The sequence below is a fragment of the Halictus rubicundus genome, chromosome 7 (genome assembly GCF_050948215.1).
Source record: "Halictus rubicundus isolate RS-2024b chromosome 7, iyHalRubi1_principal, whole genome shotgun sequence".
In the NCBI taxonomy this organism is placed as follows: Eukaryota; Metazoa; Arthropoda; class Insecta; order Hymenoptera; family Halictidae; genus Halictus; species Halictus rubicundus.
The window spans coordinates 13834187-13860976 of record NC_135155.1 but is presented as its reverse complement, the minus strand read 5'-3'; the positions used below and the strand labels follow the sequence as shown (position 1 = coordinate 13860976).

General features: G+C 43.1%; 1 protein-coding gene across 1 annotated transcript in view; it reads left to right on the top strand.

Annotated features, from left to right (window-relative positions):
* Positions 1-26790, top strand: part of LOC143355543 (uncharacterized) — a 373911-nt gene that overhangs the window by 104830 nt on the left and 242291 nt on the right. Inside the window, exon 3 of the mRNA XM_076790434.1 lies at positions 21848-21950. Coding sequence (XP_076646549.1) covers positions 21848-21950 — 103 coding nt within the window. The remainder of the gene's footprint in view (positions 1-21847; positions 21951-26790) is intronic.

The window sequence follows — 26790 nt, the reverse complement described above, 5'->3', positions numbered from 1 at the left end:
CTTATACATTTGAGGGTGCTTATATACTCACTTTCGTATACTCAAGAATTTTTCTTGTCGGGACTGTTCGGTAGGGATCTGCAAAATTTGAACTATGTTTAGATGGCGGTTGTAGGAAGGTATGACAAATCTTCAGCTTCGAAAATTAATTTTCCTAGTCAAAGAATTTAATTTCTTATACAATTGAAGTTGCTTATATACTCACTTTCGTATACTCAAGAATTTTTCAAGTCGGTACGGTTCGGTACGGACCCGGAAAATTCGAACTTTATTCAGATGGGGGTTCCAGGAAGGTATGAAAAATTTTCAGCTTGGAAAATTAATTTTCCTAGTCACAGAATTAAATTTTCTATACAATTTAAGGATCTTGTATACTCACTTCCTTGTACTCAAGAATTTTCCATATCAGGACGGTGCGGTAGGAATCTGCAAAACTTGAGGACTATGTTTAGATGGAGGTTCCAGGAAGGTATGAAAAATTTTCAGCTTCGGAAATTAATTCTCCTAGTCACAGAATTTAATTTCTTATACAATTGAGGGGTCTTGTATACTGACTTCCTTACACTCAAGAATTTTTCTTGTCGGGACGGTTCGGTACGGATCCGTAAAATTTTAACTATGTTTAGATGGGGGTTCCAGGAAGGTATGAGAAAATGTTCAGCTTGGGAAATTAATTTTCCTAGTCACATGATTGTTTCTAGTCCACTGGTGGAGCATCGGGGTCAGCATCCTCCACCGAATCATACTAAAGTCGTACGAAAGAGTGAAAGAGGCTGAAACGACGAGCGGAATCAACGAAAAAGAAATGATTTTCCTCGCGAAACAAAGTCGCCGAGCTCGCAGGAAGCGTCCGCAGGAATTTCACCTTTCACCGCGGAGGCTGCGCGCCAAGGTTTGGCCGAGAGGACCTTGTTATTAATCACGTCGCTGCCATCTCCCAGAGCAACGTTCGCTCGTTAGCGAGGGGGTTGGCGGGGCATCCGGGGGTGGCCATCTCTTAATTACTTCCGCGCCAATTAACACCGCCTCGAATAAAGAAGGGGCTACTCGACCGCCAATAGGAGCACGCTTCTGAAAAAGCCAGTTGCCTCGGAAGCACTCGCTTTCGATTTAATATAGCGGGCCTGGACGGCGCACGTGGGCTCACGTGTATACCGTGCGTGTGCATGTATTCGCAGGAGTGGCCCGCCACTTTCGCGAAATCGATCCCTCGACGTCGATGACGTTGCCTTCTTCCGCGCGGATTTTCTAATGGACGATTAAACCGGAATAACGATCGATTTTTCGGCTGGCCTGCGAACACTGAAAGTCTTCGGAATCAGGCTGGGAATTTTTTCGAATTTGTTGTATTGTAGGTACATGGTAGTTGAACGGTTCTTGTAGCTATAAAAATTCAGTGGGAGATAGAAGGACAGAATTTTTTTAGTTTAATTATTTCTTTATGAAACTATTACAGGCGTATTGGTGACGTTTTTCTGATTAAAATGAGTACAAACATGCCACATGTCGGAGTCCATTTGCACGTTTAATCCACGGTACAGTGGAACCTCGATTATCCGAATTCGATCTAAACAGCAATACAGATATACAGCACGATTTATTTGGCAAATCGGTAAAGATTTAATCTAGTATTGCACCACCGTAACTGTTCTAGTGTCCCAGTATCTATATTCCAGTGATTAGTTCGGATAAGCGAGGTTCTACTGTATCGCGTATTAAAGGAACAAATGCGATCCGAATTGCGTCGTGTGAGGACTCATTCTAATCGGAGAAATGTGAAGAATATGCTGGCAAGAGTTTCATAAAGAAATCATTCGAAAAATGTTTGTAATTGGATTAATACTGTCCTATACTCGAATCCAGCTGGAAGAAATCGAGGAGTCCGCACACGATACACGAGACTGGGGAATAAGAGAACACAGAATCAATTGCATGAAGTAAACGAAGAAAATCTCCATTCTCCAACAAATGCAGAATTCTCAAACATTATGGAAATTTTCTATAAAACGAGGTCTCGGCATGCGAATTTTCTAAAAAAAAATCATATTTTTCGGGAACGTAGCAGTGCTGCGAGCAGCTGGGAAAATTGTTTAAGGAGCATTCGTTTTCATCGGGGCCTCGGTCGTCCTTCAGCGGGCTTCGATAGTTATCGAGGTCGAGGAGATTCGACCCCTAGCACCGGCGATAGCGGCTCCATGCATCATACGCGGCGGAAGATACCGGAAAAAATATGAGGAGGGCGGTTCGCTGTTAATCTGAGACGTCCGCGAGGAGGACGGCCGAGATCGCCGGTAGATACAAGCTTTTCGTCTACTCGTGATTTACTCGAGTAGTTTCGCGGCGGACGGGGAGCCAAGTAAACCGGTCACGTTCGGATAGAGTTTGCTGGATTCCGAAGGGATCCGGGGGTGAAGAGAAAAAGAGTGTGTGTGTGAGAGAGAGAGAGGGGGGATAGGGAGAGGGCTATGTGGGACAGAGAGAGCACCGGCCGGTCCTGGATAGCCAGGAGGGATCAGCTGTGCTCTTCCGAAACCGGAGTCCCACGGGAAGTCAATCAACCGGCCTTTCTTCGGACGCTACACCGCGAAGGGGTGACTCGCGATTCCGACAGAAAATTCCGCTTCATCGAGTTTCGTCGATCTTCCGATTCTCTTGCGGACAGTGTTCTTCTTCGAGACAACAATTTTTCTGGTTGCTGAGTGGCCGACCGTGTTAATAAACCATTACGACGCAATATAAAATCGATACAGTGGCTTCTCCATGTATGTCGCCAAGGCCTGGATGATAAACGTCGCGGGATTATCCCCACTACCGCGGGTATACCCCGTGAGGGACCACGAAGCTCGAACGGCCTCGGACGCCTAGGAGTGTAAACATAACACCGATATGTCTCCTGTTCGATACTTGTCACTGGCAAGACCCGTGTTGTTGACATATATCGAGAATTCTCTGTACTCGAAACAACGGACCCCTTAAGACAATCTTGAATTCTTCGAAATCCATCGAGCTTATATCATAAGCCACAGGAAACAAAGAAAGGGTGCACAATCAGCGACCGAATCACAGTACGCAAAGTACACCCCCAAAAGTGAGTCGGGTGGGGACGCCGGTTGCGTCACCCAATCCGACGTAATCGCAGGGGGTGTGTCCAAAGAGGACGACGACAATAAAAGCATGATGTCGAGTCGCGACAAACCTGAAGCACGCCGTGGTAGATCATCGAGCTACCGATTAAGGTGAAGGGTGTAGAGGACATGACCGTTATCACAGCCCGCGACGCTGTGTTGAAATCGTCGCCCAATCAGGAGTAATCGCAAGGGGTGTGTTCGAGGCGGCCGATGACAATAAAAGCTCGGTCTCGAATCGCAGCAGCTTGAAGCCCGCCGTCGGAGTTCGTGGAGGTAGAGCTAGCAGGGTGGAGGGTGTCGAGGACATTTACGGTAGGCTATGGCGGTGTGTTCAAAGGGGACGGGTTCAGGAGACGGGCGACCTCGGGTAGTACCTCGGGTAGCTGTGGCAGAGGGTGAATTGAGTGGCGTCGGGGTGGGAGGGGGTGGGCCGTGCCGGTGAGATATCCCGAAGGAGGGGCGGAGGGGGCGAGGGCGAATGGGGGTGGAGAGGTTGACGGGGGTGAGGTCGGCGATTGGCATTTAATTAGCGGCCGGATGACCGCCGCCGCCTCCGGATCAATACGCCGCCCCCAGGGGCCAGCGTGCAGGAGGCAGATCGACCCTGCCGTCCTCTTTCTCCTCTTCTAACCTCTTCCGTCCTCTCCTCTTCTTCCCTCTACCTCGCCGTCACTCTCCCTCTCTCTGTCTAGCTCTCTTTAGCTCTTTCTCTCTCTCTCTCTCTCTAGCTCTCTCGGTCCTCCTACTTTCTGCCACCCCTTCCTCGGACCCGAGTGGAACCGAACTCGTTTGCTCCGCGTCGGTGAAACCCTTTTCCAACCCCTCTGGTTCCCCCTGGTCCCCTCTAGCTCCCTCCGGTCCCCCCTGGTTCCTCCTCCGGCGGCGGCTGGACCGAGGAGAGAACTGCCTTCGTGCTCCTTAACCTAACCTCCTGACCGAACACCACGTGCGGGGAATATCCGGAAGCACTTCGGTAAAATAAAGCGAATCGACGGTAAGTGCCGCGGATCCTCTTGTATCCGTGGCCTCCGGGGCTCGCTGGACAAGGATCCCTGCCCCTCAACCCCTCCGATCCTGGTGCTGTGCCATGGTTTCTCTGCCTCCACCCATCTTCTCTCACCCTGCTCTACCCTATCCTCCTTCTCCCTCTCTCTCTCTCTCTCTCTCTCTCCCTCTCCCTCTGTCGAGGCTGTTCTACCGACTGCTCCCGCTGATCACCGGGTTCTTTTTCCTCGTTTTCCGATACCGATAGACCGCCGATACGTTCGACTTTGTGCCCGAGCCGATATTATAGGTGGTGCGCCGTAACGAGACCGATCGTTACGAGGATTGTAATTGCGTTTTGAGACGGCACCGCGGATAGACGGGATGAAAGAATGCTTCCGGAGGAAAATACGCGGCGCCGATTCCCTCTGATAGGCTCCGTTCTGGTGATGGGCTACCTGGTGATTAATCGGAGGGTGGGGCGGAGTGGTTCACGCCTATTTTGTGTTTTGATGACTTCACGACCTTGGCGAGTCCTCTGTTGAATTTTTGGTTGACGAGGTTATGATCTCGGCGACTGAAACGCGAGTTTTGGAGAGGTTACCATTTTTGTATGCTTTCGCGCTGAACAAGTTGACAATACTGCACTCTGTCCAATAAATGTGTAAACAAATTCGAGTGAAAAAAATATTTTCTATTAGACTGAGGATGCGTCCACACCTTCGAAGAAAGTTCAGTCCCATAGCGTTAACAGTTTTCTGGAAATAAATTTATAAAGATCACTGACTTTTACTAGCTTCTCACCAGCCTTTGTGTAGCTGCTGCGGAATGCTCCCTGGGAGGAGAGGAGTTTTTGTTTCTCATAAAGATCGACAGTCTACTAATAACGATACGAAAGTAATCTACGGTTAAGGAAGATCGATCAGCGTGGCATTCGCGAGGTATGATGTTCGCGGAGAGGTCAGAAGGGCGAGGAGAGTCGCACCCCGGCCCTTTTCGGCGGACCCTGGAACCAGTGTAACGGCAACCCCCCTTGGTCAGAGGGCCCTGGTCGATGCGTGATATATCGGCTCGTAAAAATCCCCGGGAATAAAATATCTCCGTTGGATCTCGGGGCGAAGGTCGGCGTCGCCGAAAGGGCCCCTCGCCGCGGCCAGCCGCGTTTATGGGTGACCAGGTACACGTATGCAAGGCCCTCGCACATGGGCCCGTAGGTGCGAACATTGTTAACAAGTCCCGTATTTTATACACTCCCGCGAGAAACAACGAGCCGGCGGCTGCCAAGGGGAGCGTGCAGGGGTGCTCCGTTCAACTTTAATTTCTTTTCGTTAATACACACGATTTATGAACTATTTATTCCTGAAATTATTACCAAGAAAGGTCATCAACTATATAGAACTGTTCCCCACTATTTGGAAACAATTTAGCCCAAAAACTGAGGCCAAGGAGGAGCTCAGAAGCTCGATTATCGAAAAGTGCAGTATATTAGGTTCAATCTTTTTTGTATTCAATTATTTTTTAAATAACTTCTAGCAACATATTCGCGACATCTTTCCGATTAAAACGACTCCAAACACGGCACAGTTTGGATCATGTTTACTTGTTTAATCCACAATATAGCGGAACCTCGAATATCCGAACTGATCGAATTCGGTTCGGATAATCGAGGCTGAAACGACCAAATGTGCACCGACTTGTGTCATGTTGGGGCTCATTTTAATCGGGAAAATGCCACAAATACGTCGTGATTTTTGCCACCAAGTTAACATTGTCTTGCCAATAAATTTAATCATGCTACACTTCTCGACGATCGATTTTCTGTAAAGAATGCACATTACTGCGCATCTTTTTGATCGATCCTATCTCAAACAAATATATTTGTTTATAACGGTTGTACGAACGTGTTTTACACCCGCTGTGTGTATCTAGTTTGCCACTTGCCACCCTCGCAACGAAGATTCAATACGATCGAAGACGATGGCTCCAAGGTTGAACCACCGCGATGATTCATCCGGATGATTTTTAAAGCTCTCGCTCGGGCGAGCGAAGTGTAAATCGATGACCGTGGTCGGCATCTCGCTCTCGTTCGCGCGAGGAGTTAATCACGGTAAACGGACTTCATTCACTTCATTGTTCGAAACGAGACGTCGGAAAAGAGCGGCGGAAACGATGCTCGTGCCAAATCAGTGTTTATACATGAAATTATAGCTGGCCGGGTAACAGCCTTCGGAAATAACGTCTCCGCGCCGTCCGAAAACGGTTCTCAATTCTTCAGGGTCGTCGACAATGTCGTCGATTTTTGCTTTCGAGGAAATCTTGAGAAACGGAGGGGGAAAACAAAGGCCTGGAAACGAGGACAAATTGATATACCTGTCGATTATTACCGCAATAATTTACGATGACAGCGCTATCTACGTATAGACGCAAACGATCTCTCGATGGCAATCGATGTCCGATCGATCATTATTTACATTGTGTGGATTTCAAAATAGTCTCCGACGTATTAGCGTCACCCTAACGCGATAATGGACGTTGTTCGCTGTCTTTTATTTATCCCAGATTTATGCGTCTCGAGATGTCTCCTCGATCCTGCCGATCGATCGGTGTCCTCGCGATCCTCCTTCGAGAAATAAAATTATCTTTCGGTCCCAAAAATTTGCGAGCCTTCGGAAAAGTTACAATTTTTAAGAGTTATAAATGTGGCGCTCGGATTTGTAGTATAAAATTTTCTTTAGTCAAGATGTTGCAAAACGACGGCCATTTACTAATTTTGAAACCTTCTTTCTTAGAGCGTTGACGGATGGCCGCCATTGCTGCGAAGACCTGCCACGTCTAAAGTAAGAAATCCCTACTGATTTACAGACGCGAATGTATTCTCTAAAATCTGGCGCGTAGATCTTGCAAAATCATGATTATGTAAAACGTTATTATTACAAAACGTATTATTGTAAGCAATATTATAAACATTGCCGGAGCGTCACCGGTCTGATTGCGAGTCGGTGAAACAGCTGAACCGTTGGAACGATGTTGCGAACTGTTTCGCGACCTTTCGACTCGATTCGCAATGTCCTTGCTCCGCCCGCGGGAATTCCGCGGATGGAAGTTATCGCGGGCCGTCTCTGTGTATGTCCGCGTTGCCACGCCGCCGCTGGAATGCCATAATTGGCGGTGGTTATTATTTATTTGCCGTTCGCTGACACGAGCGTTCCTTTCGATCGGGGACCTTTCTACTCGCGGGAATTCCGATATTCGCCCGTTGTCCGGGATCGACGCCCGTCCATTCGCTTGTCAGCCGGTGTTTCGCGTCGTTAACATTTTTATTTGCCAGCCGGGCACACGTTCTCCGCGTTCCAAACCTGTTAACACTTCGTAGACCCGCGTTCTTGCTTTGTCCGGCCCGCGGAAAACTTCTCTTTGAAATTGCAAATTGGATGACCTGTAATGTGAATTAACGCTCCTGCAATTTTAAGTATTTCGACTCCAAACAATTCTGTTATATTGGCCAAACAATAGAAAATATGCGAGACGTCGATACCAAACGATCGAACGATTTCTATACAAAAATTCTCTTAGAATGATTTAATTGAGGTCCTCTTCTTCGTTTTTTAAAAAATTGTGGTTCCTGCAATTTTGGGTATTTCGACTTCAAAACATTCTGTTGTATAGTCCAGACAATAGAAAATTGGTATAAAAAATCTCAATACGGAAAAGTTATCGGATTCCTGTACAAAAATTCCCAAACTATTTGGAAAGATTTAATTGAGGTCCTCTCCTCCATTTTTTAAAAAATTGTAGCCCCCACAATTTTAGGTATTCCGACTTCAAAAAATTCTGTTATATAGTCCAGACAATAGAAAATAGATATGCAAAACCTCGATACAAAAATGTTACCCGATTCCTGTACAAAAATTCCCAAACTATTTGGAAAGATTTAATTAACGTCATCTCCTCCCCCTCTTTAAAAAATTATAGCTCCTGCAATTTTGGGTATTTCGAATTCAAAAAATTCTGTTGTATAGTCCAGACAATAGGAAATAGGTATGCAAAACCTCGATACGAGACAGTGGTCCGATTGCTTTACAAAAATTCCCGAACGTGGCCTACAAAACGGCGCGAACACAAGATTCATTTTCGAGTTTCCGTCGAGGTCAAGCGTCGACTTTTCGACGTCCTTCGCGAGATTATTCGCCTAATCATCCCCCGATGGGCGTAGCCGATCGAACGGGAGGAAGGCTGGGGAGTCACGATCCGTTCTCGCGAGGCACGTTTACCAGGAAAGGACGTCCCGTGTCAGGAAGCCATCAGACATCGGAGGGGGGGCCCTCGAATGCTACTCGCCGGAATTGACGAAATGCAAACTACCATCGACGCAAACTTCCTCGAGGTGATGGTAATTATAATAATGAAGCCGAGTGGAAATTGTGCCGGGGCGAAACGGATCGAGGAACCCAGAACACTCCCCGGGCTCTCAATTCCCTTACTGCGCGGCGCGATTCCCGAATTTATTCGCAAATCTGTACGAAATATTAAGTCGTGCGTGAAGTTCTTTGCATTTTGGTACATCGTCGTGAAAGACAACAATTTATCCAACAACAAGAACCATCACCGTTGGCAAATATCCTGTGGTCACTAATGACCTGCGAAAGGGCATTTGGTCGATAAACAAAAATTGGCAAATACGTATCCATATTGATGTTTTCTTAACATCAAATCATTTTAAAAAGCGATTTAGTGTCACACGATGTTGTAATTGATTTTTTAACGAACCTAACGTGCGTATGTAAATTGTACGGGCTCGATGTTAAACAACGGGTTAATTTCAGTAGCGTTTCGAATTTTTCCGAGATTTTTACATTATTTGAGAGCCACCAAAGCATGAAAATTCTCTCCGTCTAGCCACCAACTTCACGAATGCCGAAACATTCCTTACAACTCTTGTTATACTGCATTTAAATCAACATTTAAATCAGTGTTCCAGCATCGCGTAGCGTAGAATTTTTCGCATCCATTTTTGATTCGCCGGGCAAGAATCGCGAGGTTGTTGGCGCGAGTAAATAACGAGTACTGGGTAAAATTTACAGGATAAATGTATGAAAAGTAGTTTGAAGTAATGGCCATTACTAAATTTAAATAAAATGGTGCCACTGTAAATATACGATGTCCAGTAAAATAGACCATTCAGAACATTCTGTCCAACGTAAAACCTCGACTTACCGAAGTATTGTATAAACAACTTTAACCATTTTTTTCAACGCTACAAATGAACATATCGTCTCGAAAAAAATACTAGAATGTTCCTCAACTCACATTTCAACAGACAGAAATATTCCTTGCCTAAAAGTGAACGGGATCGATAGCAAAAAAAATGTTTACGCTTACATCCCCTGGCTGGAATTAGAGTGCATTTCAAACTACCGAAGCATAGACAACTTAAACAATTTTTTTAAACACACCCAGTGAAGGTATCGTTACAAAGAAAAATACAAGAATGTTTATCACTGTTCAATTTAACGGACAAAAATATTCCTTACAAAAAATTGAACGATATCGATAAGAAAAAACTATTCTAAATATAATAGATTAGGTAAATAATAACTTTTTCAAGAATTGCGTTTCGGGGTGCATGATTTTACGACACAGCTTCCTTATCAGACATAGTGCTCGCGAAATTAAATAACAATTTACGAATACTAATTTTAAGAGGCACGCAACTTAACGATTTTTGTTGCCCCTATAGATAGCAAAAATATCACGTTGCGGTTCGCCGAAGAACGACAGCGAGCCACTGTAGCATTTTGGCAAAGCAAGCATGCAATAATGCAATAATAATAATAATAATCGTGGGACGCGATATCCTACGAAAGATTTTCGTGGTAGATGGGCAGCTGGCCGGAGGGAAGGATCGACAGGATCTTCTCGCTCGATCTTGGCGAGCTTGCGTCGAAGGCGGCGAAAAAAATGACTAGACGTTTTAATAGGGCGAGTTTTCATCTATCGTCCCTATTCATCGGCAATTTCCGATTGAGTCGCCGTCCCTTAGGGGATCGATCGCCCATTGTCTCGGCTGGTCTTGACTTTTCATCCAGACCCGGCCACACCTTGCGACGCGTCTCGACATTCACCGGTTGTTCGACGAAAATGAACTATAATAGCCTAATGGCCGGTAGACGCCGCCGTTCGATCCAGCGACGATCGCTTCGGGAATCATCGTCGTTACACGCGACACGTGACAGTATAGCTCTCTGTGAAATTATTCGAATCGAGTACGAGGTGATCACTATACTGCGGAATTTATACATTTATGCAATTATGACACAAGACAGTTGGTCGAACACAAAATAGTGAAAATATCAAATGATTTTAACACTAAACCACGGTCGAAATGACCGGTTTTCTGTTTCACAATTATTGAAATTATAAAAACCTTTTCATAGGAAATTCATGAATTAATTTAAGCACATATTACAATAAAAATCGTTCAAAGTTTAAGTAAATCTCCTCCTTTCTATAAGACGTTTCACTTTTATATGTTTTGTGCTTGGTAGGTTTAGTGTTGAGAATTCAATCGTATATAAATAAATGTCTACGCAGCTCATTAGTCTTGCAAACGGTGCACATTTTTCATAAAAATCCGCAGTCACATGCTTGTGTTATTTGACACTAGTTTTGTTATTTCACATTACTTCGCAAAAGTAACGAGAATATCCAAAATTTATCTATCCAAATTTTTAATATATACTCGAAGAAATAAATTTGTTGAATAATTCCTCATAGGTGCGTCTTTACAGTCTCAATAATCGTGTATTAAAAATATCAACGTTGCGAAAGAGGCTTTCAGGACCAGAGAAACTATTTCGCAGGGGTGGCCATTGCAAAAGATTACACTCGGAGAACTCAGCAGAATTATTCAGCCACAACGTGGAAACACGAAGTCTCGGCGATTTCCCGACGCGTTAATGCGATTGTTTCAGGAAAGAAGATAGCGCGGGTTGTTCATCCCCATCGCGCGCGATTTTCTCAATTAAAAAATCCCACCCCCGGCTCTCCATTTCCGGCCGTGGGAGCGGTTCGAACGGAAAAGCGAGCGAATTAAATTCCCGGTGGTGGGCGTGGACGCGAAATATCGTGGCATTGTTCTCCTTATCGCATTAAAAAAGAAATCCCGGACGCGTGGCCGTGGCGCGATCGTCGTTTTACGAGCTGAGCCCGTAGGATTATGCTCCCGTGCACTTCTCCCCCCACCCCTAGAAACCTGATGGCCCCTGGTGGCCAACGAACCCCCGGACCAACGACCCTCGTCGTTATTTTTCGCGTTGCCCACCAGCTGTAATAATGAGATTTAAAAAGCGCCCTCCTACACGCTACCTGTCCGTTCGACACGGAAACAAAAAGGGATCGAGCAATTTTCTGCACTGACGATGGCACCGGAACGTTCTCTCACGGCCCTGCGGCACGTCGATCCTTTTCCTTTTGTTCGCTTGTGGTCCTTTTTGCGATAGACAAAGGGCTCCAGCCTTTCACCACCATTTTCCGAAATTGTTGGGAGATAAACATTTTTTAAATCGGTTGTGCACACAAAACTGGAGACAGAACATTTCTTCTATTACATAATTAACGGATTGTATGCATTTATGACAATGGTTGTAAATTGAAACAGTAAAAGCGTTGGAGGAATTTAAAAATGCTGTTATATTATTTTCAATGTGTCAAACATATCGAGAAAGAAAATACATTTCTGTTTCACTTCAGTTTGTTGCAAACGGGGTAGGAAATTGTCGTTTTGCATGAAGTCTAGTTGTAAGATTCTTCAAGATTCAGAATATTGAGAGCTACATTAAAACTGAACATTAAATTGTCGAAATTCTAAAGAAATTCTTGAAGAATCGAACAAAAGAATGTTTTCAACCACGGCTAATTGTTAAGCCCCTTCCTTTCTTCTTCCCCATTTTTGTCCTTCTTTTTGTGCTGCTTTGTCTTTCGAGAATTTTCAAAAATTATCGTGGAGTTATGACCACGGAGTATTTTCCAAACGATTGCACCCCCGACGGAGCGACAGATAATCCAATTGCCCGGCTTTTGTTTCTTTTACAGTCCTTCCGGTGGCTACTTGTAGGTGCTATTGTTCGGTTAACGTTTACGAGTCGAGTCACCGGAAAGAGGAAGCAATTGGACGTCCCTCGGGGACTCGAATGCACCGGAGAAGGCTTTGGGAAATTCTGTTAACTCGGCAGAAGATCATTTTCAGAGTATAATGCCTTTTCCAGGGGATAACTGTCTCTGGGAAATCAAATTCTTCGTGTGCTTCGTCGGGTTTTTAGACCTGGTCCTTTAGAAGCATTTTTGTGGCAAGCAAAATTAAGACTGAAAATACATTTATTGAAAACTCGACATTTTATTACGTACTTGGAGTAAATATTTAGTAACTTTTACGAGTTTCGTGACGCCTCAAGGGGTATACCCCGCGGTAGTGGGGATAATTCCGCGACATTTGTCATCCAGGTCTCGGCGACATATATAGAGAAATCACTGCACTTGTGTCTAAAAGTGGCAACAACATTATACTTAAATCTGAAGTCTGAATATTTTATTTATTTAAAGTTCCAACAGCGACCACAGAATTTTTGATCGTCGCATTCGGAAAACACTGGCCCGCCCATGGAGAAGTCATCAAAGCATAAAGGAAATTTTTCATACGTGGAATTCCTCCCTTCAGAAAACCGTGCATCTTCGAGATCTCGCGTGTGCATCCCTTAGCGATTTTCTTGGCCGACTTGCTCCCGGAGCATCCCTCTTGTGCTCGAGCGTTCTCGTCGGGACGTTTCACGCTACATGGATCAAGACCGGCAATCGGGGTGATATTATTTCATCGGTCGGAAATAGCGCGAGGGGGATGATACAACACGGTGGTCAGGCCCGAAAGTTAGCATAGGCCGTGACTTAGTGCTCCTGAGGGTGCTGTCTGTCAACCCCGGCCCGGAGAACCTTTCTTATTTCGCGATATTTTGTCGTCGCGATATTTATCGTCCACGCAGGACCTTGCCCTCGATACACCTCTCTCGCTCTCTCCTTTTTCCTCTCTCTCTCTCCACTTTTATCTATCTCTTCTTCGAAATAATCTTTGCGCCCTGCTCTCCCGGGGCTGGCTAATCGGACTGCCAGGAATTTTTCACTTTGCCCGGAAAAATTCCTCGATGAATCGGTGGTGGAATTACATTATTTGTAGGAATTATATTGTTTTATAATATGTATACATTCCTACTTCATTTTTGTAGATCTTTATTCCTACTTTATTTTTATACATATTTGTTCTCGCTTTATTTTGATATATTTATATATATTCTGATGTTTTTATACGCTCTTACATTTATTTTATATTTATACATTTTTGTTTTTGCTTTGCTTTTGTATAATATTCTCACTTTAATTTTATACATTTTTATATATTCTGATGTTTTTATACGCTCTTACATTTATTTTATATTTATACACCTTTATTTTTGCTTTGCTTTCGTACATTATTCTCACTTTATTTTTATAGATTTTTATATATTCTAATGTTTTTATACACTCTTATATTTATTTTATATTTATACATCTTTATTTCTACTTTGCTTTTACACATTTTTATACTTACTTTATTTTCACACATTTTTATGCATTCTGATATTTGTTCTATTTTTACGGATTTTTATACACTCGTGCGTTTATTTTATTTTTATGCATTTTCATTCTCACCCTATTTTTATACATTTTTATTCTCGCTTTATTTTCATGCATTTTTACGCATTCCCACATTTGCTTCATTTTTACATATTGGCGTACGTTTCTACTTTTTTTCAAGAGAGAAGGTAAAACCAGAAGGCGGTCAATTAATTCGAAAAAGTAATTTCAATGAGTCACGGTGTGGGGGGACATAAAAGCCGGAGACTTTGTTTTATGCTACGCGAGGCAGCCTCCCTCGCGGCCTTAGGAGGCAACCGCTAATATCGCCATATAATCTGTCGCCGTTCCGAATAAATAACCCGCTGCGAACCTAATAAAATTCGCCGGCTGCGAAATTTTGTCAGCCAGACTGTGAACGTGCACGATGTTCACCGACGACAGAACATTTCCCGCGAATCAGCTTGCACGGTGGCGCGGGTCGCTGCCTGTATAAAGACACATGGCCGACTATGGCAGCTTCATTTGTCTTTATATTAGCGGCACACGCCGCTATAGCGATACTATAACGATACTATAGCCCGCCACCCCCTTCGCAACACCGTCAAAAACGGCGACGAAACGTCTTCCTCCTGCCTTCGCTTCCTACACGTGCAAACGTTTCATGCACAACGTACATGCAGATGTATGCATATAAACGACTTTCGTTTTTGAGTCAGCTTTTTCAGTTACTTGTTCATCTTTCTGACGAACAGAAATTATCGCAAGAATGAGTGGACATTTAAAACTGTAAATGGATTGGGAGAATTTCAGAATATCGATTAGTATTTAATTCGTGACTGCATTTTCTATAAGAAATATGCATTTTTCGGATTTTTGGAGATTTTCGAAAAATGCATGCCAATAACCATAATAATATAAACGATAACTTCATATAAAAACCAAGTTTCTGGAATTTTTTCAAAATTCGTTAGTAGAATGTTCATGAATTTTTCCATAATTTTTTGTCAAGAAACAGAAACAGAAATGGACTGCAGATTTTTATGGAAAATAAATATTGTCTGCATCAATTAAGGGCAGTAATATAAAAGTTGGTAATTGTACCAGTAATACTAAATTCGATCTTTCTTCTGTTTCGCCTTCTCATTTTTCAGAGTCTAGGAAATCGTTCACAAAAATTTCAAAAAGTCTAAAAAGTATCACGAGCAATCCAGGGTTAAGGGGATATTGTGTTTTTGAATGTTCAAAAACTCAACTTTTTAATAAAATCCTATTTGTTACTCGATTTGATCGATTGATCGCCATTGATCGATTTCAAGAACCAGCAATTTTTCCGGAAATGTTGCACGCAATTCGCGGTTTAGTTTGTTAGCTACATTGCAATTTAGGAGCAGCGTTTAGGGAGGGTAAGGCTCGAATGACAGATTTTCTTCGATCCCTATCAGAATTTCGATTCCTATTTGTTAACGAGTTTCAAACCAGGAACCGGATTCTCTACTCCAGTATTGTAATTAACAATGCGCGGACACGGACGCGCGCGCACACGCACACGTACACGCGCATATACCCCGTGTAACTGTACCGCCACGGTCGCGATTATAATTATGATGATCATCGCCGGTACCGCGATATCGCCCCGTGTTATTGACTGGCAACACACGTTCGCGTAATTTTCTGTAATCCATATCTGCGCAATTAATTATCGTTCCCTGATACGTTGTAATATCCATCAGCGCGAATCCACCATGGGAACGTTTTGCTCGTGTTCTGGCCGTGGTACACGATACCCACCGCCCTCGGTATCATTGTCAAGAAACATCGTATTATGTGTCCGGCTGCAAAACATCTAATTTTCCTTGATAACGTCTGCATGGAAATGCAAATTAAGTGACGCCGTGCTCGAACGCAAAAAATAGCGACAACAGGATTGGTTCGTCTGAATTGGACAGTAAAAGGGACTGTAAAAAACTGGTTAGTTAGTACTGTCAAAAGTTAAATGTGAAAAACTAATTATTGTTATAATCAATTGGAAAAATAGTAGAAAAAAGATTTAGGGATTTCTTAAATTACGTACTTGAAAAAAACGGTAACAGAAATAACTTCGCCGCTCAATTGCCCAAATTTTGTGAATTTTTGTGCTCAAGGTCACGCGAAGGTCATAGTATTATAGGTCGCCGGATTCGTCTTGACCTCAGCTACTATGATGACGAAAATATATATTCCTAATAAAAAAAAAACATTGGTAGGAAGAAAACAAAATGACCTTCAGAAAATTCGTTGCTCCACCACGATATTTGTCACGTTGAACCAAGCAATTTTGTTGTCAAAAATGAGATATTCAAGGGACAGTGTTTAGCATTAATCGGTTCGGATAAGCGAGGTTTTAGGGTAACGTAATTTTTCCGAATGCCAGTATTACTGGAAATGGAGTGGGGCCAGCAGGAAGCGCTGCTGGATTATTTATTCCTCGTTTTTTGGCAAGCGCGGTCTCCAAGGCGAAACGCGCGGCCAGTTAATTCCGGTACATTTGAACGCTGCCCGTAGAATGCGCGCAGATATATCACGCAAATTGCCATTGTGGCCGCGACAATATGCTAAGCGCAGCCAGGCTGTTAGCATATCGTTATTCCGCCACAGGAACGTATCAGGATGAGGAACGGCTGCGCATGAACGCCGCTCCTATGTTTTCCTTTCCGTTCTAACGCGTTTCCCTAGCTTCGACACGCGTCCTCGCAGTTTTCCGATACGAGGGGACGAGACTTCTCGCAATTGCTTCTTTTCGCGAGCGGAACGCGTGTAATAAGGGGATGAAAGTTTCACGACTGCACGATGCAAGGGCTCGATGAATCAACGGGACACTGCCCTAACTGCCACTCCAAGGGGATACAGTTTTGTCTCGAAACAGAGCGGCTCGGAATCGGTTTCTGCCGTTTCTCGGATCAAGGTACCCATTGGAGAATACATACGACGAATACAGTGATTTCTCTATATATGTCGCCAAGACCTGGATGATAAACGTCGCGGAATTATCCGTGTGTGGGGCCAAGGAGGTCGAGAGGCCTTGGACGCCGAGGAGTGTAAACATAACAGAGCTAGGGTATGTCTCCTGGACGATATATGACGCTGGCAGGACCGGACATATATCGAGAATTCGCTGTATCAATATTCTCTTTCTTTTAAGAAATTATGATCTTCAAAGTAGTTTTGCCCCCGTAAAATGAATTGTGGTATAAGGGGTTAAATAGTATACAGATTTCTTTCGATATAGGACGATTGCTCGGGACAACTTTCGACGTATTGCGGATGAGGATACCTATTCGGCTTGACATTGTTCGTTGCACAACATACGAAGAATTAACGAGTATTTTTATGTTCCTCAAAAAAAATATCAAAAATCTTGAAAATTTCAAGTAGCCTGAGAAATACATTGAATATAAAAATTCAGGCTCTATTTTTCAGCCAAAAATCGATATCTACATCGTATGCGAAAACTGACAAAAATATAATTATTATGTAAAGAAGGAAATTTTCTAAGTTGATCGTAACGAATGAAATTTCGATGAAAATGTATTTCTTCTTTCAATAATTTCAATAAATTGCAAATAACGTACCAACATTCTTAAACTGTTCCAGTTTCTTTTCCATTTATCTATTCTTGCCACGAGTCATTAAGTCCACACTATGACAATTAAAATTCGTAGAAAAAGTCTAACGATCTACGATAAAGTTTCGTTTTCTGTAATTCGGTTCCATTGATTAACTAGTTAGCAGTTTTTGACGAGTATACTCGTCACGAAGAAATGGCAATATTTTGTGTTGTGACGAGTATACTCGTCGACACAGCTGTACGGTTAATTATTACGGCTGAATTTGGGTACACATTTTTCAAAGAGATCGAAACAATTAACTGGTTAAATAACTTTGATTTTGGGGGAATTTTTGGGATCGATATCGGGCGTTCAGCGGGTGCAAATAACTGTGAAAATGTCACTGAATTCTTCGGTGAAAATACCACACGGTATGCAACGGGGCTGGGAACGGAACGGAACGGAACGAGAGATCCGATCAGCGAAACGCATAGACCAGCTTATGCTCTCGAACGCATTAATGGGCTGCAGCAGTCGACGCGAGCCAGCTTTATACTTGAGGTTTAAATCGCGCTGGTCAAATTAATTTGCAAACGATGAACGAGTTGCCGCCCGGCCGCGGCGCTGTTAGCGTTGCATTTCGAACGGGGGAGATTAGCCCCGTTCATTAAACACGAACGCGCTGCATCCACCGCGCGGATTTGGCCGCGGCAGATCGCATAGACGTCATCGTCGCCGAGTGCTGTCGAGTTTTCGTATTCCCGTGTGTGCCTCGAATCGTACCTCCTCTCTCTATCACTCCATCCCTCTTTCCACCCTCTCTCTCTTTCTCCAGCACGCTCTCGCCCCCGACTGTAATCAATCTCGAATTCGGCTACAATTTAACCAACCCGGATGCCGAGTTTTAGGTAGATTAGCCTCGAGTGCGTTTTCCTTGGAAGCTGCTTCCGTCGAACGGATTTTCAACGGAAATATTTCCCCGTTTACCAACGAATATTGTTAAATGATTTTTATTAACCCTCCCGCGTTGCTCACGGCGAAAATCCGTCGTTTTATTATTCTTACGTTGCCACTGTAACGTGATTTATCTTTCTCTCTGTCTGTGCTGCGAGTTTTTTTATTAATGTGAAAATATTTATTTACGAACGAAACGTAATTTGTTCATTGATAGTGTGGGATAAAATGGGTGAATTATTATACGAGTTTCTTTCATGTAATTGTTCTTTTTTTTTAGTTTATGTGGGTGAAGAGGGTTTTATTTTATAGGCCTCGTTTTGGGAATTTTTGTAAAGGAATCGGCAACTGTATCGTGCCGAGGTTTTGCATACTTGTTTTCTGTTACGTGGACTATATAAGAGAATTTTTTGCAGTCGAAATATTTCAAATTGTAGGAGTTGTAATTCTGTTTAGAGGGGGAGGGGAGGAGTTCATAAACTCTGTATTTACGTGTTAGAATGTCGACGCGGGACTCCGAGGAATTTTTCAAAATTGGTTACCAGAGTGCCGATTTTATGCATTTGATACAAAAATGAGAACAAATGCAAGACAGTAAAAATACTTCCAGCTCGTTACAATTATTAATGGAAGAAATTTATGCGGCTCCTACAGGTTGAAATTAACGCAGACATTTTTGCATAAAAATCCGCGGTCTGTCGATTACAAAAAGTCAGTTTATTAACCCTTTGCACTCGACGCTATTTTCATTCTAAAACTAAATTTTTCTTCCGTCTTGGAATACTTTCATTTTATTGATACGAACCTGATCCGATTTCCACATATAATATCTAAATGTTTAGTAATCTGTTAAATACAAATTTTGTAATGTAACAAATACATTGTAATATTTTTTGTAATTTCTTTGAAATAATTTCTAGTGGTGCTTCAAAGTCACCACTCGAGTGCAAACGGTTAAGTTGTGTTCTCGTGTATTGTCGTTCGCTTTTTAGAATTTGAAGATTGCGATTTTGAAGTCGGACTCGTCGAGGAATTGACGTGATCGTCTCCGAAGAGTTAATCAGTCAGACCGAGGGTTTCCAGAAACGGTGAAACTGATGAGCTCGTTCGGTGTCCTCGTGCCGAGCCTAATCGGAAGATACACGGCCGCGAAAAATATACAGAAGCTACTCGCGGCGTCCTTAAGCGGGAGTATTAAAGCGGAGGAACGGGCGATGATAAAACGTGGCGCGCGCCGCCAGAGAGCCGGGGCAATAAATGTTTCGTGGCTCGTAAAAATGTTATTGCCTTCCGTATGCCACGATAGCGGAAGTCGCGGAGACGCCATCAACCGAGGCCTATACAATGCTGAAGAACAGGAGACAATCCGGTTAGGTCCTCGCGAAACGCCGGGGGCCATGTGGTGTTCGAGCTTCGTTGCGATTCGTTCGAATTTAGGCCGATCTCGCGAATCGTTCTATTAACACGAAACGTACCAAGCACAACACGTATAAAAGTGAAACGCCTTATAGAACGGAGAAGATTAAATTTACTTAAACTAAATTTGCTTAAATAAAGAAGACAATTCAGTCATTTGAAAACGTTTTCATAATTTCAATAATTGTGAAATAGAAAACCGGTCGTTTTCACCGTGGCAGGTTTAGTGTTAAACGAAATCGAAACACGAAACGACCGACGTCTTTTCATTGCGAGATCGTGGCTAATCATTGTATCAAACTAGAACACATTTCAGGATACATCATAATTAGAATCTTTATGCGAAATAAAAAGTTTTTGCATGAATCTCAAGACGCAGGAGCTGAATTTATATTTTTCATTAACAATTTTAATAGAAATTATTTTAGAGAAAATAATGTATTAACACTAAACCTACAACGGCCGGTCAAATTGACCTTTTCAAACTTCTACTCATTTTTGTCATAAATCCATAAAATCCGGAGTCTAATCAGAATATTGCGATTTCTGACATGTACAGGGTGTGTCAGCAAATATTACCATCCTGATCGACGACATTACTATTGTTATATTCCTGTACATACTGATGTAATTAGTCTTTTTGTAGGTGAACGCGTCAAGGACGTTTGAAGGTCAACTTTAATTTTTTAACAGAAACGTTTCCTCAGCAATATTTGCGCATTAGCAACAAGTTCCTAAAAATTGATAAATAAAATTCGTCTACAGGGGTCCTTCAGATACCTATTATCCTTGAATACCGAAGCAATGACCCTACTAAAGCAAAGAAAATTTACAAATATTAAAATATATAGCAAAACATAAAATACAATAAATATTAAAAATGAATTAATAAAAGTCCGACAGCGGTGTAGCGGATTGAAATCACGCGTATCCCACGCGTTAAGGGTTGATTCGCATTGTTCGGCGAGTTCGGAGCGGAGGGTGTGTTTCGTGGGAGAAATTAATATTTTCCGGTCGTCGCGAGGCGGAAGGTAGACGGCCAAGGATACCTGTAGGTAATTCGGAACAGCGGAAAATAAACTTTTCCGGCGCGTACATAAAGTAATACCCGATCCGGGGATGGGTGGCTCGGTTCCTTCCAGCCCGGGGGGCAGGATTGGATGGTGGCTCCCATGGGGTTAATTCCGTGCCGAAGGGTGGAAAATATTCACGGTTCCTTAAAATCCGGCGAGCGGCCTCGTCTCTTACGAGCTTCCTCTGGGGTGGCGTTATACCAAACGGTCACTCAAAATACCACACCCCCACCGTGCTTCCACCTTTTTTTTCCTGCCCGTGGCAACGATCCTTTAATCCGCGCCAAACTGTCCGGGATATTTCTCTCCTGCCCTCCTCCGGGCTGAAAACTCCAATAAAATCCCCCACCTACCCCCACCCCGAAGACGTTTCTCGCCTTTCCGACTACGTCTTAACGAACGGACGACTCGTTACGACGGGATCGTGCAATCCTAACTTGCCGATTTTGCAGATTTTCTCGTCGTGACTGCTAAGACGCAGATTTTGTGACTTCAGCGAGGTTTGCGCAGAAAATCGATCTTTGACTGTATCGCAGACATGTTTAACGAGGTTTTCAGCTTCCCTGGAGATTCGCAGTTTTCAATCGACCTTGTTACAATTATGTTCAAAATGAACTGTTTGGGCGATTAATATTGTTAACGGTGTAAACGTGTTGTTCGTAGCTGTTTTGTAACCCGATGCAATAACGATCCGACTATTTTGTAACGAGCGGGAGCGTGGTGTAATTTACACTGCCGCGATTATTATATCACGATTAAATGCTGATGAACAGCTTACTGATGCGTTCTGTGGTCAGGTAAAAATTGAAACCTGTAAACGATAATCTCGAAATTATACAATTAAACAAGATAATACGTTCTCGTTACTCCCTTGGTTCGACGAAATCATTTTTATTGTGGTTCTTCGTCGAGTATTGCGTTATTTATTCAAGTAAACTAATTGTGAATAGGATTTCGCGAGAAGAATTTAGCGATTAATTTTTAATCAGTAACGTGTTAGTGATTCCAGAAGTAAAATAATTAAAAATTCTGATTGTTGTTTCAGTCCATCAGGTGTACAGTGACCGGATGTTCCTGCGACTCTTTCACCCCTGGGAAACGTCACATCAGGTGCTGCGAGAAATGTCACCACGGATGGGTGCCACATGGTGAGTACACGAACCAACAAATCCTGAAATCTGTCCAAACAAACGCTATGATATCACTATACCTACTATATGTGTATTAACTCCGGATACACCGTATGTATATTTCCGGAATGGATAAATATTTATTTATTCCCGTTAATGCTTCAAAAAATTGACGTTCCAACGATCATATATTAAAATAGGGAATTCAATACGTATTCCAGAATTTTAAAAAAATTTCTCGAAACCCTAGGACAAGTAAGGAAAAATTAGCGGTGAACATAAACGACCCGGTACGCCAACAGCGTCGATAAAAATGAGGTTGCAGAGGGAGGGTTAAAAATCGAGTGAAATCTAACTAAATTCTTCCGGGGGAAAAACTCCTAAAAAAATGGCACTCGAAACGAGAATTAAAAGCTTGAGGATCCAACTCGAAGGGGCTGTCGAAGATTCGCGGAGGGGTGGGTGGCCGCGTGCACACGGTTAAACGCAAATTTTCCAACTGTCAGCATACTTCATCCGAGCGGCCCTCCGGGACGAAATTCAATTTTCCGACGATGACCAGTGCCCTCCCTTCGCCCTTCGCCCTTCGGTGTTCTCCTTGCGCGTGTATGCATACGTATCGCCGATAGATATAAGAGGGCGTGCGCTTTATGCCCTCGTAAGCTTTCGAATGTATGGAAGAACCGATTGGCCGGCGTTCGTCGCGATGCTGGCCCTTATACTGGGTGTAACGATCCACAATGCACGATATACAGTAAACAATTTTGATTAGGTGCGTACCAAAATTTTCCCTGCTCCCTAACAAATCTCATTCTGATTGAAATATTTTGTGTCTTTGCAGGGTTGTTATCGAACTTTCTAGAATATTTAGTATAATTTAGTGGAGCATATACAGGGAATGATCAGCAAGTAATAGTGAGGAAGAAAACTAGAAGTTTTGCACACCACTAATTTTTTTGGGGGAGATTATTATTGATCTGTCATTTTTCTAAGTTAAATTACAATTTCGTGGAGTCTCTTATGACTTCAGATCAATTTCCCTGTATGTCAATTTTTCCTACAGTATCGCAGCAAAATTGCAAATCTGGAATGTTTTCTATGTATATTAATTTTTACTACAGTGTCACAGCTAAATTGTTAATCTAAAGTTTTGGAGGATTTAATAAAAACATATATTGTTGATGAGGAATGCTTAGCTTCCATTATTGGCACAAATATCTGTTCATACAAGGTCAATTTATTTACAGGCTAACTCTATTTCTATTGGAGAGGACCTCGCTTTAATTATATCAAGGTATATTGTGAAGCAGAGCTATCGCAGGAATGTAAATACGAAATAAATTTATAATTATCCAAGAAAGTATAAATCCCCAAGACAAAATTTTCAGAAATATATTGGAAGCACCCAGGTGTCCGGATATTGGGTTGATAAATTTACAAGTAATTCTACAAGCATACAAAGATAGTTATACAAAGACGCAACGTCGTGCACAAAAATGAAAACCAACCGCGCGGTGGGTCGAAGAATGAAACAATTCCTGGCCACGTTACGGGAACGCGTTCGACCATTGAAAAATTGACCAGGACACCCTGTACATTACGGACACAAAGCACCCCGTATCGATACGTCTGGAGGCCGGTGTGTATCGCGCTTAAAATTCCGGCAGCTTGACCCGCGATAGATTGGACGGGCCGCGGAATACATATAAATTCCGGTCCCACGGGAACGCAGTTGCATTTTCCACGATGATAGCTTCTCCTCCGGCCTTCTCCAGGATCGGGGAGAAAGGATGTGTCGCTGGGAAAGCCGTCCATCTTGCGACCGGATGGGAATTTTGAACGTGGCCTCGTCAGCCATTCTTTTTTATCGCGTCGATTAACCCCCTCGCCGAACCCCTGTGTCTATTCGATACATTTTTTACCCGATCTGCTTTCGAAATACCAACTTACTCTGTGCTCTGCTTCATTAGGGCCGTACACCCTTTCCAATCGGAGCCATTTTAATTTTGGGACCAAGTCACACGATTTGCATTTTTATATCTTTAATTTAAACAGAATATATGCCGAGAGAAATTCATGAAAAGCTTATTTGCTGTAAAAATTGAAACAGTAAGAAGATTAAATGAGTCAATCAACTATTTTCGGCTTGTTGAAATGATTAAAGGATGAAATATTGACGCCGGACATTTTTCTTTTGCGAGGTCCGCGCTCTAATTATTAGACACCTGGTTATGCAAAGCCGCCGAGGAACAGATTGTCGGTTCTCGGATCTTCTTCGATTGTTGGACATCGAAGGAACTCGTCCGGTGGCTGATTGCTCCTCGATCGAGACAACGACCAGGATTTTTTGCCGGGCCGAACGAAACCGGTCCGGGTTAAGAACAAAAGGGGCAGCGACGGCTCGATTTCTAATTCCAGTGGTCCGATCGGCCATGTCGAAACAGAAATTACTCCGTCGGCGTTTTCGAGACCGATCCCGAGCAATTACCGGGATCGTCTTTTGTACCAGCGAGTTTGATGAATGCCAGAGGGCTGATTACCGTCGACACAGCTGACAGTGCACGATGGAATCGTTTCGGGACGAAAACGGGCCAGGCGCTTTCGATTGACCCACCAGAAAAATCTCGGATACTCGTTCGCTGCAACATTCGCGCAATTCGTTAGACGCTTTCACGAGTTCTGCATTTTATTCAGGACTATTGACAGCGTATAAAACTATTTATGTCCATACGATAGGTCTTTGCTTTCTCAAATTTATTATTCACAGCTGAGGATTTGTGAAGCAATTTTGCAACAGCAATTTTACTTGTGACATAAGCCACTCCCGTAAGAAGTCTCTCCTAGTTAATTTAATCTTTTGAGGACGAATTTTGACGATTTTTTTTTTTTTTATGAATTTACCGACTATTTCCGATACTTTTGATAAGAAGTTAGATCAAACTCGACCTCGACGCCGAAAAGGAGAACAAATGCAAGACAGTAAAAATATTTAACAAATCTTACAATTATGTACTATTTCCAGCTCGTTAGAATTATTAATGAAAGAAATTTCTGCGGCTCCTGCAGGTTGAAATTAATGCAAACAATATTGCATAAAAATCCGCGGTCTACCGATTACAGAAAGTCAGTTTATTGAGTTGTGTTTTCGTGTATTGGCTTTTTAGAATTTGAAGATTATGATTTTGAAGTCCGATTCATCGAGAAATGATTGTAAACTGACGTCATCGTCTCGGAAGAATCAGTCAGACTGAGGGTTTCTGTGACTTGATAAACCACTCCTAGACCACGGTGATTTAGAAGAAGCCTCATCTAGTTAATTTTTTGAGGACGAATTTTGACGAATTTTTTTTTTTTTTACAAATTTACCGACTACTTCCGATACTTTTGATAAGAAGTCGGCCGATACGTCCACCTGACAAACTCAGTCGACCTGTTCCGCTTTCAGAGCAAGTCCCGGAGGCGTCGCATCCCGAAAAGGTGACAGGGCCGTGACACGCGAGCTCGTAAGGAATCACGGTCGGGGGTGCGCGCTGACAAAGGCCTTTTTAAATTGTAATGAGCTGCCAAAGAGTGAATTATGTGCGCTGTGTCCGAGTGGCACCGGGTCCTCGAACGAACCCCACACCCGATCCTATGAAACGCGCGTGTCCGTGCATGCATACATGCATGCTCCCGTACATATGTATTACGGGCTTGTATCGGGGCATCCCCGTGCCGCGAGCAAGCCACCCCACGTCATGAATATATTTACATTGATCGTCCGTCTCGGCATTTTTCATTTGGCTCGTCGTTGTGTCAGCCACCGGCTCGGCGGAGAACTCTCTTCTCTTTATACGTATATCCCCCGATACTTTATTTATATCGGCGGGACGTGTCTGTCCTTCCGAGAGGGCCGCGCGATTCACCACCCCCCCCCCCCTCGAAAAATCGCTAATGATCCTTTCGTCCTTCGGCCGCGACCCCGGAAGTCCCAAGAGTTATGGGAACGTCCCATCTATGTGTACAGACGGAGTCCCCTACAATCTCGAGAAAGAAAAGAAAACATTCGGCTCTGTGTACGCCAAGGTGACCTTGGTTTCGCTATGTACACAATGTATTTTCACTCGCTGACATTAACACGTCCGCTAGCAGCATTTGTCCCGCTGCTCGCCTCCTAGGTTTACGGTACTATTTTACGTTACTTTATAAAAATAATAAGAATGAATCTATGCAAATTTTGTAATCATTTTTTTTTTATAATATGCAGGGTGTTGAATAAAAACATTCAATATTTATACGGTATATAAACACTCTGTGCTGAGTATAAAAGCCTTAGTAAACATAGGTCGAAAGGTCAACCGTTTCTGAGATGTAAACATTTTTGTTTGCCAACCGCGTGATTCTACTGGCCTTTTCATATTTACAGAAGATTCTCCGCTTGTCCTCCTTCCTTCGATACACAACTGAATGATTCGGTATGAAATCCATCGTAAGAAAGTTGATCATAATGCTAGCGAACAAAAATATTCGTATCTCAGAAACGGTTGACCTTCTGACCTATGTTTACGAAGGCTGTGTTCTATATACCATATAAATATTGAATCGTTTTTTTTTTAAGCACCCTGTATACCCAAACAAGTAAATGATCGTGAATAGATAAATTCTCAGTAATCGGTAAAAATATTAGAACAAGTCATATCAGTTTTACGGTTCAAAACATTTTCCATTGCAAATGGCCGAGAAACAGCGTGTCGCGCTCCAAATAATGAAGAGAAAAATGGCGGACCCGGTGTTGACCGGCCAGGAAATAAACGAACATGTTCGATCCAGTTCGAAAATACGTGACCGGGACCGTGTGACCCGCAGCATCGACAGGAAG